At 34.9% G+C, this 17,077-nt stretch overlaps 4 protein-coding genes across 7 annotated transcripts; 2 read left to right on the forward strand and 2 right to left on the reverse strand.

The window, feature by feature from the left end:
- The first annotated feature begins 123 nt into the window (after window positions 1-123).
- Window positions 124-5,128, forward strand: LOC100123344 (peroxisomal targeting signal 1 receptor). 2 transcript variants are annotated; one of them, XM_008218979.3, is made up of 8 exons: window positions 124-419; window positions 1,432-1,789; window positions 2,040-2,472; window positions 2,910-3,453; window positions 3,706-3,874; window positions 4,087-4,244; window positions 4,325-4,492; window positions 4,647-5,128. In XM_008218979.3, exons 2-8 carry the CDS (start codon window positions 1,442-1,444, stop codon window positions 4,684-4,686), a joined length of 1,860 nt encoding a protein of 619 aa, XP_008217201.2. In that variant the 5' UTR covers window positions 124-419; window positions 1,432-1,441; the 3' UTR covers window positions 4,687-5,128. The 2 variants fall into 2 exon arrangements, with proteins under 2 accessions (XP_008217201.2, XP_001606971.2); XM_001606921.6 differs by lacking the exon at window positions 124-419 and adding an exon at window positions 823-1,359.
- Ighmbp2 (immunoglobulin mu binding protein 2) lies at window positions 4,516-8,640 on the reverse strand. 2 transcript variants are annotated; one of them, NM_001161582.1, is given in 8 exon segments: window positions 4,516-5,340; window positions 5,419-5,685; window positions 5,756-6,386; window positions 6,454-6,635; window positions 6,728-7,148; window positions 7,224-7,538; window positions 7,618-7,927; window positions 8,010-8,635. In NM_001161582.1, coding segments are annotated over 8 exon segments (2,718 nt in total). In that variant the 5' UTR covers window positions 8,432-8,635; the 3' UTR covers window positions 4,516-5,170.
- Window positions 8,641-8,763: 123 nt separating this feature from the next.
- LOC100123335 (DNA replication ATP-dependent helicase/nuclease DNA2) lies at window positions 8,764-13,797 on the forward strand. Its single transcript, XM_001606911.6, has 13 exons — window positions 8,764-9,005; window positions 9,120-9,766; window positions 9,841-10,114; window positions 10,204-10,685; window positions 10,749-11,153; window positions 11,247-11,459; window positions 11,537-11,683; window positions 11,770-12,166; window positions 12,236-12,429; window positions 12,500-12,686; window positions 12,755-12,940; window positions 13,022-13,201; window positions 13,424-13,797. Exons 1-13 carry the CDS (start codon window positions 8,955-8,957, stop codon window positions 13,634-13,636), a joined length of 3,576 nt encoding a protein of 1,191 aa, XP_001606961.1. The 5' UTR covers window positions 8,764-8,954; the 3' UTR covers window positions 13,637-13,797.
- A 2-nt stretch (window positions 13,798-13,799) lies between these two features.
- LOC100115066 (ubiquitin-conjugating enzyme E2 L5) lies at window positions 13,800-16,092 on the reverse strand. Of its 2 annotated transcripts, XM_008218977.4 has the most exons (5): window positions 15,745-16,092; window positions 15,457-15,681; window positions 15,069-15,164; window positions 14,775-14,961; window positions 13,800-14,567 (listed from the first exon to the last, which is right to left on the reverse strand). In XM_008218977.4, the coding sequence occupies exons 2-5, from the start codon at window positions 15,481-15,483 to the stop codon at window positions 14,401-14,403; spliced, it is 477 nt and encodes a 158-aa protein (XP_008217199.1). In that variant the 5' UTR covers window positions 15,484-15,681; window positions 15,745-16,092; the 3' UTR covers window positions 13,800-14,400. The 2 variants fall into 2 exon arrangements, with proteins under 2 accessions (XP_008217199.1, XP_031787639.1); XM_031931779.2 differs by having other exon boundaries at window positions 15,457-16,026.
- Between the last annotated feature and the right edge of the window lie 985 nt (window positions 16,093-17,077).

A 17,077-nucleotide genomic window follows, 5' to 3' on the forward strand; every position in this document is an offset into this window, starting at 1 on the left:
TCGGTAAGATCGGGGCGTCGCATACCGACCTTGCCGCTGCATTCCGATCCCGGCCTGTCGTCGCGGCGCGTCGTCTCTCTCTCTCTCTCTCTCTCTCTCTCTCTCCTGTCTACTGCTTATATGTACATACCTATAGTATAGTGCACGCGTCGCCCGTCCCCCTCCTGTCCCCTCCCTCCCTTGAGTGCATGCGTGTCGGGCGCCGCAAGCAAGACAGAGACGTACAGTGTCCCGAGCTGCAAGCAGTACACGGCGTGCAGCAGCGGAGAGAAAACGCCGTCGCCGCCGACACTCGCCCCCCAGAGATCAGCTCACCGTCGAGGCCAGAGCTGTTCTGTGTGTAGTGCTGAGAGCTTCGTAGGACCGCCGCTTCCTACATTTTGTTGCTCTTTGTCTTCTTCGGCAACCTTCTTCACGGGGTACGTAAATTAGTTTAGCTCTATATCGTTGTGTTCTACTCTCTAAGAGTCTAGAGAGAGGGTATAGACTACACTGTAACACATGTGTGTGCAAGTGTGTGGGGGAGCTCACGTTCGTATACGTGTTTATAGATATAGAATATAGATAGTTGATGGCTGTGCCTCTACTCGAGCGCTCTCTCATGTATGTATATATGCACAACATCCGCACCGCTCTGGATATATTTCACAATACTCTCTCAGCCCAGCAGCTTAGATATATAGGCATCGGGCAGCAGCAGCGTCTAGAAAGACGCATCTATTGAAGCATACTCATGCACGAGAGAGAGAAAGAGAGAGAGAGAGAGAGAGGGAAAGAGGCGCAGCGTATATTTTGCATGTCTCCTCCTCGTGTGCGCGACACAGCGCAGCCATCGCTTCTTGTCGCTCTCGCTCTCTCTCTCTCTCTCTCTCTCTCTCTCTCTCTCTCTCTCTCTCTCTCTCTCTCTCTCTCTCTCTTCTCTGCGCCTGTCTACGCCTCTACAGTATAGCGTTTGTTCAATTCCTTACTCCCTCTCTTTCGCTCGCTCGCTTGCTCTGAAACTGAGAAAAGGAAAGAGAGTATCTTGACCCTGGGCAGCGCGAGCTTCCCCAGCCCTGTACTGTTGTCTTCCTTCCTCTCTCTCTCTCTCTCTCTCTCTCTCTCTGCGTATTCCTACACCTATATTCAATCCGGACGTGCTGTATACAAGCATTATATATACGCGCTGCTATAGTTTCGTACGCTCTCTCTATCCCTCTCTTGAACTTTGACAATGGTCAGCAGCAGCCGAGCCGCTTGTCAACATTCGCCGTGGCGACATGGAATTTCCCCAGCGCCGCACGTTTGCTGAGCTCTCCTGACACAAACTAGAAAACTTATTCTCTTTAAATATTTTTTAGACGTTTTGCCCAAGATTGTGTAAGAACGCGTGTGGCTCCTCCTTCTATTAAAGCATTCAGTACTAATCGACTATCTTTGTTTATGTTACAGTTGAGCCAAAATGGCTCTGCGAGACTTAGTGGAAGGCGATTGTGGAGGCCCCAGCCCCCTAATACGTCTGACTTCTCATTTTGTAAAGGACCATGGCCTCAAAGAAGAGGGTGTACGAGACCTATTTGGTAACGTGGGTCCCTTCGAGGCTGGTAATCCAGATCAACTGGTCAAACAGTTCCTCGAAGAAAGCTCTGGCCATCCACAGACCTTCAAAATGGAAAATCTTCTGCAGGAGATGAGAGATATTGACCAGAGTATATATCCACCTGTCACAGCACCTGGGGTTGTAGAAGAGTTGACCAACCAGGATACTGCTTGGGCTAATCAGTATCTCCAGTCTGGTGGACACTTTCAAGTAAAATTCTTTATATTTTATCATTCGGTGATCAATATAAGCGGGCATGATATATAAAACTGTTGTCTTGCTGTCCACCTACTTCTTTTTTCAAATAGTCAAGATTATTTAACTTTTTATTATTTTTAGAACAATATTTGTTAAGCATTGAGTTTTATTTGTTTGTTTTAACATTCTATGACATTTACTTATAATATAGATTGTGTCATGTATAGTTCTGTTATGTAACCAACTTTTACCATTCATACAGGAAACTCACACAGACGATATATGGAATAATCAACCTATAGTTTCCAATGCCAAAGTTGCCTTCCTAGGGGAAACTCACGAACTGGGACTTGGACCCAAGTGGGCTGAAGAATACCTAGAACATAGCATCGACCACCCGGATGCAGCTGCTGCTAACTCTGAAAACCCAGACTTTGCGTACTCAAAATTTATGAAGTTCATGCGACAAGAAGGGGATCTTCCAATAGAAACGACAGCGCCCGTTTCGAATATCGAAAAATTAGATAGTAAATGGACGTCAGAATTCACTGAAACGGAAAGCACAAAGCCATTGGAGACGGTTAGTGGTGAATCCAAGGAAGATGATGCGAAGATTTTAAGCGCTATTGACGAACAATCTGCCGTTGCCGGAAGTTGGATCAATGAATTTACGAAAAATAACCCCACAAACCAAGGTAAGATGCATAAACATTAGCATTAAAACATTTTCAATTGTTATATTTACAGAACGATTTTTAAAATACCATATCTTTTTCAAATAGAATTAACATCACGTTGCAACTATTCAAGCGGTTGCCAAAAAGATATGAATTAGATAATAAAAAGAAAAGTCGCAAAAAAACCTTAGTATTAAGAAAAATCATACAAGCAGATACCAAAAAGATACGCAAATTAGAGCATCAAAAGAAAAAAAAATTCACAAAAATCGTTCAATTTTTTCTAAACAAGTGTGTACCAAGTGGTTATCGGAAAAAACGATAAGCCTTGCTATGATCACAAAAAAAAACGGAAAAAGATTCAAAAAGCCAAAAAAAAGACAAACACTACCATTTAGTTTGGTTAGTTCGCTCAACCCACGGTGCGCTCAATGATTTCTCTGTATACACCCCAGATGCTGAAAATTTCGAATCATCGTTCTGGGAGCGCCTGCAGGGTGAGTGGGATAAGCTGTCATCGGCAGACAACGTGTCCTCGAGTCACCCCTGGATCAGCGAATACGAGAGTTTTTACGACCCGTACAAGGAGTACACGTTCAATGAGGAGAATCCTATGACAAATTTATCGAATCCGCTTGAGGAAGGTAAGCGACGACTAGAAAGCGGCGATCTACCTGGTGCTGTGCTCTGCTTCGAGGCGGCAGTAAAACAGGATGATCAGAACTCAGAGGCCTGGCTACATCTTGGCAAGACACAAGCCGAGAACGAGCAGGATCCACTGGCCATTTCTGCGCTCAAGCAGTGTCTTACTCTTGACCCGACGAACTTGACCGCCCTCATGGCACTCGCTGTCTCCTACACGAATGAGTCTTATCAGAGTCAGGCATGTCTTACGCTTAAGGACTGGTTGTTGAAGAACGAGAAATACAAACACCTGAAGTCTTCGAAACCGATTGTTGAACCGCCACCGCAGATAGGCGTCTCGACCATTTTATTCAAGTAAGTGCCAAAAACTATTCGTTATTATAAACACTGTCAGAAATATTAATCAAGTTGGATTTTTATTTTAGAAATTTAAAAAAAAAAAGAAAAAAAATTATAATACGATTATTGTATTATGAATTCAACAAGTTATGATAAATATTTAATATTTAATTTTAAAATGCTAATCTATATGCTTTAATGTATAAATATATGTTATATTAGTTATGTAATTTGAACAGTGATTAATCAGCACATTTTCTCGCGTAGCAATGTCCACGAAGAAGTTAAGGATTTATTTATCCAAGCTGCTCGAATGCAGCCACATGACACAATTGACGCTGACGTTCAATGCGGACTCGGCGTTTTATTCAATCTGTCCTGTGAATATGATAAAGCTGCAGATTGCTTTAGAGCCGCGTTACAAGTCAGGCCTAAGGTAAACGATAATTTAAAGAATATTCATATTTCTACCGATACTAATTTGTTTTTTTTTATCACTCCATAGTATTATTTACAAATATCTTGTTATAATTAGAATTCTATAAATGTTTTTCGTACTAATTAGTTTAGAAAAACATCATTTTCATATTCTTTTTTTATATCCACAAACTAGATTTTCAGATGTTTTATTTTATTTTTATTTTATAGGATCCAATGTTATGGAATAGATTAGGAGCAATTTTGGCAAACGGCCAGCGTTCAGAAGAGGCAATAGATGCCTATCATCAAGCGCTACAACTCTCGCCAGGTTTTATTCGCGCTAGGTACAACCTTGGCATCTCGTGCATCAATTTAAATGCCTACAAGTAAGTCACATTTTCGAGTGCCGTTGCTTTCAATTTATGTTTATGCGCTAGATCAAACTAATACTAATCTATTGTTACAGGGAAGCGGGAGAGCATCTATTGACTGCGTTAAACCAACAAGCTGCTGGAAGAGGTGCATCTGGAGAGAGAGCTCCGGTGAGAGTAATGTCAGATACGATTTGGTCGACGCTACGATTAGTTTTATCATTGATGCATAAATATCACTTAAACGAAGCTATCGAAAACAGGTAAATAATATTACATAACATTTGATATTTTGAACTCGTTTTATAGTAGTTAAGATATTTACAATTTTAAACATTATTTACAAATCATTATTAGTCGTACTATAAAATATTATTATACTTAAAACAAATTTTTTAATTTCTTTTTCCTTTTCAGGGATCTAGCGAGGTTGAACAAAGAATTCGATATGGATTAGGGCAAAAAAGCAATAAAAAAAATCACGACAGATACATTTTTAATTAATATGAATTTACGTAAATCGCATGACATGCACTGGTTTCGGGAAGTTCACTGTTTATCGTAAACCAATGCAGAACATGCTTTTTTATAACAAAATCTGAGTTATGTTTATTTTTTATTTTTTGTTATTACAAAAAACACATTCAACCACGCGTACACTTCGGGTAACATACCAGATTAGCTAAATTTGTTAATAAATCATCTTCCAAATATATTTTTTTCATTAAAAACGGAAATTAGCCATATTATTTTTAAATAAATTCGTTTTGGAAGGATTTACTACGTATAATTTAGGGAGATATGGTATCGAATCGTAATCGACATTGAACTTTGTAAATAAATATTTTTAATAAAAAAAAAAGCAAAAAAAATTGTCGTATACCGGCAAAACAAAAAAACCGAAACCACATGTTACTGTTTTCTTCAATTCTTTAAGCCTCTTATTTTTTTGTAACTTTTTTCTTAGGTTTCCTTGCCTCTTCTAATTCCTTTAGTTTACGAGCGAATCTATCCTTTTCACGCTTTGTGCTTGTTTCAGGTTTTCTATGCCTAAATGCATGTTGTTCTTTTCGACGTATAGCGTTTCCACAACCGTGAATTTCTTGCAAACCTTGAAACAATAATATCTTTTATTTGTATTTATTTTTAATACATAACATTGCTCAGAAAAAAAATTTACCATTCTTACCATGCTCTAGACAATACCACTTTTTACAAAATTCACAAATAAGTTTTATAAGTTTAGTAGATTTCTTACATCCATCAAATGAACACAGCGAATTCGATTTGTTGAATTCTTGAACTATTTTATCAAAATTGTCATTTTCTTTAGCAGCATTTTCATTTGACTTGTCTTCTCTCTCTTCTTTGTTTCTCATAAGTTGTTCTTTTTTACGTGAATGTGCAGAAATATCTATATCAGAATGTTCTAAATTTTGTTCCATCTTTGGCGTTTCTGTAAAACAAATAAATTCAATTCAGAGATGCAATCATGTTGTTTGCAAGCAATACCTTCAATATCTCACCTTTATTATCTACATTTTCTTCTTCCTTTTGTTCACTTGTTACTTCATCTTTATCTTCATTATCTGACAATGTGCCTGCGATGGTTTCATACACGTTATACTGCTTTAAATTAGCACAAGCACTTAACGCAGTTCCTTTAGATTTACGTTTAATTACAGATTTACTTGGTATAATTTGATTTGGTTTTAGTTGATCTTTAGATATCGGAACCTCGGGTTCATCGCCTTTTTCACGTTTTGAAGATTTCGTTTTTGTCTTAGGCTTCTTTTTAGATTTAAAATTAGTTTGCGGCGTTATCTCGATTCGTTCTATTTCTTTTTCTATCGTTTCAGACAAGTATTCCTCTGCTGTCTGTAACAAGCCATTATCTTCTATGTGTTTTAATAAGCTGACGATCAAATCGTCTTTTTCCATAGTTTCACTATCAGCTATCACTATTAAAGACCTTCTAGCTCTTGTAACAGCAACATTCAGTCTTCTAAAATCAGTGACGAATCCTAATTCTTTATCTTCATTACTTCTCACCAAAGATAGTATAATGACTTCCTTTTCTCTCCCTTGAAATCCGTCAACTGTGCTAACTTCTACATTCAATGATTTTGCTGCAAATGATCGACGAATAAAATCGACCTAATAAGGCAAAGAAGTATTTATCAAAATAAATACTGAAATGCATTATGCTACTAAAAATACTTACTTGCAAAGCATACGGAGTGATAACGCCAATATCTTTATGATATAATCCAACTTTAACTAAATTTGTAACTACTTTGTCTACAATGACTGCTTCTCCTAAATTTCCTTTTGATGCATTTTCAACTCCAGTATTAAATTCTTCACATTCACAACCACATGTATCAATATATACAACAGCCTCACCTGAAAATTTTATATTTATTTAATTTTATCAAAAGTATAATCTATAAAAAATATTGTATTTTAATATTCATGCAATATCATTAAAGATATACTTGTTAAATCATCTTCTTGCTTAACAGAAGGTAAATGTTTCAGTAAATGATTTTTAACTAAATCATCTGCTTCAAGAGTATCATCATAAAACTTTTTACTGGACCAAGTCATTATCTTTTCATTCATGCGGTATTGTCTCATTAACCTGACATAACAATCAGTATTCAATTTTTTAATTGCTCTTTCCATAAGACTTATGTTTAAACCACCTTTTGTTGCTTCTTGGCACATAACAACTGGTGGTAGTTGATTGATATCACCTGCAAGAATCAACTTTGGAGCATTTGGAATGGCAATCCATGTTGATGCTTCCATTGCTTGTGATGCTTCATCTACAATAAGAACATCAAAATGATCCCTTGGAATGTATTGAAGTTGACCATCGTTTGCTGATGCTGAGTTTAATGTACATAATATCACCTGGAATCAAGGGATAAAATATTTAGCAAAATATATATTGTATTCAAAAGACATGACATTTAAAATTGATCTCACCGAACATTTTTTCAAAGTATCGCAAGTGAGTCGGATTAACCTTTTTCTATATTCTTTTTTTAACTCTCTAACTTCTTTGTATGCATACTTAGTTCCACTATTTCCAATATTTGTTTCAAGATCTTTAATTGACTTCTTTATATCTTTTAAAATTATGAAACCATCATCCCTTTCTAAGTAACTATCTAATGAATATTTAAGAGCTTCCTTGGCAATTCTTGTTGGATGACCCAGTCTTAAAGGTTTTGCTTCTGTTTGACCAAGTCGAATGACTAAATTGTCTACTGCAACATTGGTCGGTGCACAGATCAAAACCTATGAATTATAATAAAGTGAGCTACATTTTAATAAAGAAATAATATTAAATGCACATTTTTTATGTATTTTCTTATACTTTTTTTCCAAATTTTTGTAACTGTACTATTATTTCTATTAATGTTGTTGTCTTTCCAGTTCCTGGTGGTCCTTGAATGATTGCAAAATACCTTCTTTTCAGGGCAAATTCCACAGCTGATTTTTGATCTTTAGCAAGATTAGGGTTATAAAAATTAATACTGCCTTGGTCATCCAAGGTATTCTTTGGAATTGGATCTTCAGATGTCAAAAGATTTTGAACAATCTCTTTATCTGTATCAAACAGAATTCTTACAATCTCTAGACAACTAGATGAATGCAGTTCTTTTTTTTCCAAAAAGCTTAAAGCTCTGGAAAAATAATAGAAATTTAATTAAAATAAAATTTATGTAGACATAAAAATAGCAATATTCTGCAAAGATTTTTAATCACCTAGTTTGACTTTTGTAAGTAAAATCTGAATCAGTTTTAACCACAGTAAAAATTTCTTCTTCTCGAATATTTTCGTAATCGTCATTTGTACTAATGCTTAATGTAGATTCTCCTATTTCATTCACAATGGCTCTAATAGTTTGTCCTTTTTCTTTGGACCTGATGCAAATAACTAAATCTCCGTTGCACAATCCATGTTCTAAAGGCAATCCATCTGCACGTTCTAAGTCAATCTGAAAACGTCCTGGGCCTTTGCTGGCTAAATTAGTTATGGACAGTTTTGTCAGAGCCTGGCCAGTACGCTCCAAACGATGAAGACTTGCAGGAGAAAGATCTTTAAAGAAATTTTGAAGATTTTCTTCTCGTTCCAGTAAAAGCAATTCTAAGTGCTTACGCACAAACTTTGAGATTTTTCCATCCATTCTGTGACTTTTTACATTTACTTTTAATTTTTAGTTTTAATGCTTGGCCATCTTCAAAACAGTTCTTTTATGTTAATATTAATTCTGCCATACATTAAAAATACTCATTTGAAACACTAGAACTATCGCATATTTATATGACATTGAAATACTGCACCTGCTACAAGTATGTATGTACAGCAGTGCGATGCAAAGGTTATGGATGAACTAAAATCATATGTTTTATATTTCATGAGCTATATATGTATACCTATACGCATATATTTTTCTTCCTTATATATGTATATCTATATTTATAGGTATACTTTATTGCACATAAACTCGTGCTGCCATTTGGCATCAGCACGCGAGCGACAGTATACTTGAAAATAACATGATGGCGCATTCAATTTTGGCGCGAATTGATGCAGCAATGATCTGACGCCTCATATGTAACATGGGTTTCCAAGTTAATTATCCAGTTTGAATACAAGTCAGCCTAATTTCAAAAACCAAAAAAAACTAAAAATCAGAATTGCACAAAATGAATTCGGAGGACAGGCAAAGCAAGCTCGAGGAGTCTCCCACAAAGCAGGTAATTATATTTCTTTGCGTTTTATACACGTGTGTCAAACATTAGTTCATTGTTTTGATGATACTAAGTATACTATAGACAATTCATTGCGATAATGCGTTTCATTTTTTTTAGCGAACACCACGACAATTACCATGTCAGAAAAAAGTTGGTATTTACTTTGCTCAGTCAAAAAACGCAATGGATACTTCATCAATTATAACTGGTTCATCGGAAAGTGATGAAGAGGATTTAGAAGATGATTTACCTGAAAAAGGCAAGAAACGTACTGCAGATCCTCTAGCAAAAAAATTAACAAAAATCAGAAAAACTTTTGATAATAATATCACAATTGCAAACGAAGAGAGTGAAGAAATTGATACAGAAACAAGTGGTTACTCTTCAGAAAAGCCATCCCCTAAAAAGATACTTCAAATTAGCTCATCATCCAATGTAGAGCTAACTACTAAAACAAAATCTACATCAAGTAATGATATTATTGTAGACAATAAAGAAAACGTTTCTGAAACACAAGGAACTCTTGATGGACTAGATGACCTCTTTGAAGAAGAATGGACATATACTAAGAAAGAGAAAGAATCAGTTGAAATGCTTGATGACTTTTTTGAAGACGACTGGAGTTATGAAAAGGAGAATACTATTGATTTCAGTAAAGCTAAAAGGTGCATAATTATTGATATCGTTTGGGAAAGAACTGAGATAACTTTAACGGTCAAAGATGTTCATGAAGTGGCTGCAACTGTCAAATGTTCTGGAACCTGGTATACTATTAATTCATTTGTTAGATTATATATTAAACAAATCTTAAAAACTGTTACTTAATTTTTATTTGCAGGCGTTATACAAAGATACAACCTGGAGAGGCTATAATCATAAAGGCCATTAAAGAAACACCAGAAGCAAAGCACTGGACTGTTAACAATAATTCAGGTTTTATTATAAGCCAACCAGATACACTTGTTTCTGGTACTTCAGTGGTTGGTGCACTGTTTTGTAATAGGCGTAGTACTTTACAAGAAAAGTTCAGGTTGATTGAGTCCCTACCTCATAATAATGTTGGAAATAACTACATGCTTACAGGAAGTCTAACTCACGAACTTTTTCAAACGGTAATCATTTATAGAAATTTTCATAACTATGTACTAAGGTATCAAAATTAAGAATTGAGAAAGTTTATTGATTTTTACTTCATATATAGGTTTTAGATGAAAAGATTACTGATGCTAAAAAAATCTCTGCATTGCTCGATGACATTTTAAAATCAAGAAATGCCATTCAAATGATGTACAGTGCAGGAATTTCAAGACAAGATTGTAGAAATTTGATGCTACCTGCTGTAGGTCAAATTCATAAGTTTATACAACGTTACATTGTAGGTATTGAGCCAGAAACTCCAGATCAGAATTACAATGGTAAAATAGAGAAAATCTGTGATATTGAAGAAAATGTCTGGCTACCAAGCCTTGGCTTAAAAGGAAAAATTGATTTAACTATCGAAATCAGTCAGAATAAATCAAAAAATAAAATGTTTCCTAATGTAGAACGCAAGGTAGTTCCCCTTGAATTGAAAACTGGTAGGTCATCGTTTTCAAGCGAACATCAAGGACAATTAATTCTATACACAATGATGATGAATGAAACTGGTCGCAAGGCAGATTCTGGATTACTGTTATACTTAAGGTAAGACTGCATCTCAACTTAGTTATGATTATTTGACTAAAAAAGCTTTTCTTTTCTAAACAGAGAAAATATTATGAGAGAAATTATAGGCAGTAATAATGCTCAACGAGATCTAATAACTTTAAGAAATACTGTAGCTTATTATTCGACACGTCAACCTACTATAGTGAAAACTAAAGAGGAAGAGTCTGTTTTACCAATGGAATTTCCAAAGCCTATTAATCACAGAGCATGTGCTCAATGTCCGTATAATACTTTGTGTACCACATATCTCACTGAAGAAGAAAAAAAAGAACTAAGTGTCAGTCATCCACTTAAAGCAATTGACGAAAAAGTTGCAGATTATTTAACTCAGGAACATATAGACTATGTAACGAAGTGGGTTTCACTTTTGCAAATTGAAGAAGATGCAGAAAATCAAGACCTTGTTTCGTGGAAAGATGTTTGGACTTTAGAGCCTTTAAAACGGTAATTCTATAATTAAAATTTTTTTAATTAAAATTATTTAAATTCTATTTTATATTTCCAATCCAAAATTAATTTTTATTATATCAAATGCAGAGAAAAAAGAGGATCATGTATCAGTAATTTAAATTTAGTTTCTGTCTCTGAAATAAATGGTAGATATTTACATAAATTTCAACGGCTTGATATAAATGCTACTGATTTCTGTGAAAATGAATATGTAATTATAAGCACAATGACTCGAATAAATGTATGTTCTGGCTTTATTGACAGTGTCAGTTCTGAGACTGTTACAGTACATTGTGATAAGTATGCTCAAATTTTTTAATTTTACTTTGAAAAACTTATGAACGATTGCCTAACATCCTTAACTTCGTGATTTTCAGAAATATAACTAAGGTTTATAAAGATACAGTATATCATATTGATAAGTCTTCATTTAATTCTTTCTTAGTACAAAATATGTCACATGTTGGAGGTCTCTTAGATGATCATGAAACATGTTCACAACTGCGTAAAATTATTATTGAGAGGTAATTATTTTCAAACTACCTAATTCTTTTAATCGCGCATCTCATTTGTAAGGACGCAAACAATAAAATTATTTAATTAATTTTAGGAAACCTGCAACTTTTCAGACCAAACTACCACCTTCTATTATGGAAGTTGGTGAAGATATTTTCAAAAAAATCAATGAACATCAAAAGCAAGCAATATTGCAGGCGCTCAGAGCAGATAATTATTTATTGATCAAAGGATTTCCTGGTACGGGAAAAACTCAAACTTTAGTAGCATTGATTGAGTTATTGTTAAAGTTGGATAAATCTGTGCTAATCACTGCACACACAAACACTGCTGTAGATAATATTTTACTAAAACTAATAGAGCGAAAAATTGATTTTATACGTTTTGGAAACAGTACAAAAACACATCCTAATATTGCTCCCATGCTGGAAGCCAACGTGACGGAGCACTGCGATTCCCCAGAATCGTTGCATACTGTTTATTGCAGCAAAGTAATATTTTGTTGGTATACCTAAAATAGTTGTTAAAAACAAATATATGAAAATTGTTAATAATTTTAGAAAGTTGTTGGTGTAACGTGTTATGGCGCAACACATGCACATCTCTCGAGGCGTAAATTTGATATTTGTATCGTTGATGAAAGTACACAAGTTTTGCAGCCCACACTTTTGCGGCCCCTTTATAGTGCTTCTAAGTTTATACTTGTGGGAGATCCCGAGCAACTACCTCCTATTGCCAAAAATAATACAGCAAGGTTTTTATGAATAATTATAATTTATTAAAATACGTAATCGATAATTAAAACTATAATTTATTGATTTTAGAAAACTTGGAATGAACGAATCTTTGTTTTCGCGATTAGATTCTAAAAACAACGCAGTAGTTTTAAAACTACAGTATAGAATGAATAGCTGCATTATGGATATAGCTAATAAATTGACATATCATGACCAATTACAAATAGGATGCGAAAAAGTTGGAAAAGCAACTATGCCAGTCACAAATATAGCTGTAAGAATTTTTCACTGATTTAGTGGGACATATAAGTTTCAGTGAGATTTTTATTATACTTTTTTTAGGAATTCGAATCATGTGAGAAATGGATCCGAAAAACGCTTTCACTCAGGCTAAAAAATTCAGCAATATTTTTAAATACATCTGCTACTTATCACCTCACTCTGGATGAAACACTTGAGGAACGAAAGGGATCGTCCAATTATTGGGAAGCAGCCATGATTTTAAGATTGATTGAAGTTCTTAAAAAGGTAATAATTTATGTTATTATGCATACTTATATTATACTTATATTAACTTTAAATAACTTATGTATCACTATCATTTCACAGCTTGGTATTGAAACTCAAACTATTGGAGTGATTGCACCATACAGAGTACAAGTGCATTTATTGCGCAAAGTAGTTCCAAATGACATTGAAGTTAATACTGTTGATCAATATCAAGGTCGTGATAAGAGTGTCATTATTTATAGCTGCTCAAAAAGTATATCAAAAGACACTAAAATACAGGTAACATTTTGTACTTTTGAATGTTCTCAACGTTGATTAAATAAAGCGGCGGCTTTAATAAATATAAGATTTTTATTGAAAACTCATGAGTCAAAGAGTGCAAATAAGTTTATATAATAAATATTAAATAGGATCTAGCAGATAATTAAAATAATTTATACAAAAATATCAACTTTTTTACCTATTAAAACAAAAATTAACATAATAAATTAATTTTTTTAGGAATTTGATATCCTAGAAGATCAACAACGTCTAACTGTGGCTGTGACTCGTGCTAAGCACAAATTAATAATTATAGGCGATGTAAATACTTTACAGCGATTTACTCCGTTTAATAAATTAATAACAGCGTTTCGAAGCCACGAACGAATTTACGATTTAAAAGATGGCGAAGATGACTTTTCTTTTACTGATCTTTTAAGATTATTGCTTTAAATCACTATACAGTTTAGTTAGATCTTTACTACTTGTACACATTATACATGAACCAAATATTTATTTATTGACAGAATTTTTCTAAAAGTGCTTCTATCAAATATCTTTTTATTTTGATTCAATGTTTGTTTTTGCTAAATAAAAATATTTTCAACACAAAATGTAATTTTTTCTGCAAAAACTTTATTTTAACGATTTTTAAAAGTACAATAATGTTATATATTTTCATGCTTAGATCAAATTCATTTAATGCTTCTTAACATTAAAAAAAAGTCTTCCAGCATTCGTTCCACAAAAAAAGTTTCAAGCTGGGTTTCTATGTTAATTTAATGCCAAGAAAATGCAGAAATTATTTTTCTCTAATTTTACGAACAAAAATTTCATCTATTAAACGTGAATAAACCTTTTTTCTGTTGGGCTACCTACCCGTAATTTTGAGAGCATAAATATTTAATGTAAATTATTTAAATAAATTGATAGTAATAAGAGTACACTTCTACAAAAGAAAGCATACTTTACTAATGGTGCCAGCGTCATACACCAGCTTATGATACACAATGATTTATTACAACATATGTTAATCCCTAAAAGATAGCTTTCTTCGTATAAATAGTACAATTTGCATGTATTCTTCTTCGGCATAAAAGTCAAATGATACTGTACAAAGTGTCCTCAGCCTGATTCCACTTCTGACAAAGAGGTTTATCGTTTACAAATCTGGAGAAAGGTGGCAGGCATCTTGGTGTAAATAAGACTAAGCACGGTTAATCCGCCGAAGACGTTTCTCGCCGCTTTTCGGCATGTTTCTTTGTGTATTCCTCTGCATTTTTTAGGAACTTCCTTCTGTCTCTTTGGAATTCCTCTGCCAGGTCAGCTCTTAATGGATGTTCTGGTTCTGGGTCATTGACTAATGCAATTAGAGATTGTATCACTGCAAAATTAGATATTATATTAGTAATAGTAAATCAAATTCTGCTAACTTTGTTTAACTTTTCATCATCCGTCAAAAAAATGTATAAATATTTATATGTATGAAGTTACTTGAAATCTTCGTTTAGATATATATTAATATTGTAAATCATGAATGCACGGCTTGGAATAATTCTTTGAATAAAAATACGTATAAAGTGATTACAACCTTGATCTGTTTTGGTGGCAGGCTTCCAATTTTCAGCAGTGATAATAGGTAAACACACTTGTCCCTTTTCATCCACATTGGGATGATATATCTTAGTCTTGAAGTTTATCCTAGGTGGCTTGAATGGATACTCAGCAGGAAAGTTGATTTCAATTCGAAAAGCACCTTTGTTGTAAGGTGGATTGTCCTAAAAAAATCATCAGATTCGATGAATCACGTGTACGTAAATAAGCACCAACGCAGAAACTCGATGAATCAGCATCTCGTCGTTGCTCCAGAAGACGAAGCACTTACCGGCAATATGAGACCTTGCCAGGTGAGGATGTTCGACTCGTCGACCTGTATGTTTGTGAAGTTCTTCATGGCTGAGGCCCTCAAGTCGCCGAGCTCCTAAAGCAGATAAGTAAAAACGCGAATGAGAGATCTCCTCTCGAGACTTTTTCTCACGGACGAGCCTCCAGATGAGCCAAAAAAGGATGCGAATTCCTCTCTCGAGGGCATCGCACCATCTCTCGCAGATAGTTTCCGACTCGTTTCAACTTGATCCCCTCGCTCTCCCCGTCCGTGCTGCGGGCTGAGAATAAAGAACAGCAGCCAGCCGGAGCGACGAGAGCAAGAGAATATTCGCGCGCTATATCATGTGGAGCTTCTCCAGCCGAGCTGGGAAATAATTCGCAATTACCTTCTGCAACCTCCTCGTAGCTGCCATTTTGAAATTACACTAAATTTTGCCGTACACACCACTGCAGCCCTGCGCGTATCGGCGTATAACTGCTCTTTCTTTCCTTGATGTAACTACTGTATCCTCGCAGAACTTGCGCCGAAAGCGCGACACGAGTCACGAAAGTGCACACGCAGCAGAGGGCTTATTCCGCGTATTCTCTGTATATGCGATATCTTCTAGAAGCTGGATGGATAGCGAATATGTATATGTATATGTTTATATATATATATATATATATATATGTACACGTAGGAAAACCGCACGCCGCCGGCGGTAGGTATTGTCGGGTGCGCGAAGTGAGAATGGGACACCCCGAGGAGCTGCTGTCGAGCTGAGCTGACTGCTCACTGTTCGCTATTTCGCTGCGTGTGGTGTGCTATACTCGCTCGTTCATTGCACGGCATGGGTTAGGAGGTGAACGTAGACCGCGGTCGCACAGTCACATATATAAAGTACACTATCTGCAGTTTATCGCGAAAAGCCGCGCAAGCGCACGCGGCTCACATCGCGAACGCGGAGTTTGCGTTTTACTTACTCGCGCTTTCAAAACGGTTATGCTCCTGTCCGGGGCTTTTTTGTTTATCCGATGTGTCCGTGGCAAGCATACAAGCTTTTATGCCTAAGTAACCGTGGATGTATCCCCGTATATATTAATTTACAATATGAAAAATAGTTTAGACTTTCATTATTTATTATACAGTGTGTGTTCTTGTATTTTTATTTGCATGTCTATGGTATTTATGCACTAGTAACGACATTGAGGTAAGTGATTTTTACTTAAAAACGGTAAGTTTCATAGTTAAATGCATTAGGCTATTTTTATACAAAAGCTCAAATCAACTGTTTTTGTTTACCATACATATCGAGACGTGAAATTTTTATTTTTAATTGACTTTGACTCCTTAGAAATGTATTCATGGCAAATGAGTTTGAAATTTCGGTATACCCTTTCCTTGGTATTTTCAAGTTTTCAAAAAAAAACTCAGTTTTTTATTGCAAAGTTTAATTTAAAAGTTATACGTAATAGAAAAACTATGTTTTAGCAACCATATCCCCTTAAGGGGTCTTCTCGAAGCAAACTTTACCTATAGGTTACCCCACCTTGAACTGTAATTCTCATTATTCATTTGCAATTCACATTATGCCATTAAAATATTAATAACATATAAAGATTTGTCATATGTGAGGAATCTTGAAGAATTGAATTTTTATTCATTTGGTAATTAATTTGGTAAGTATAATTTTATGTTATGATATATTGTTAAAGAACATGAGCAGCATAAATAATGGTCAAGTCACCATCTCTTCGTTTATCAATCGGCTCGTATGGTAGTTATAATTGTTTTTTTTGTCTGAATTTTACATTATTATACATATTTGAGCATTCGTGAACGTATAGATTTACATTTATATATTACGTATTTTGGAACGCCACACTTTCACAAAGAAAGAGGATACGGATATGTCTTTTGATGGATCAAAACGAGTTATACATTTTTGAGGTTAGGAGATTCTAACCAATTCCTGGGGTTTCAACAGCACCTAAATATTTTTATTTTATTCTTCTTTTTACAAAATA

Source organism: Nasonia vitripennis, chromosome 5 (assembly GCF_009193385.2).
Source record: "Nasonia vitripennis strain AsymCx chromosome 5, Nvit_psr_1.1, whole genome shotgun sequence".
Classification (NCBI taxonomy): Eukaryota; Metazoa; Arthropoda; class Insecta; order Hymenoptera; family Pteromalidae; genus Nasonia; species Nasonia vitripennis.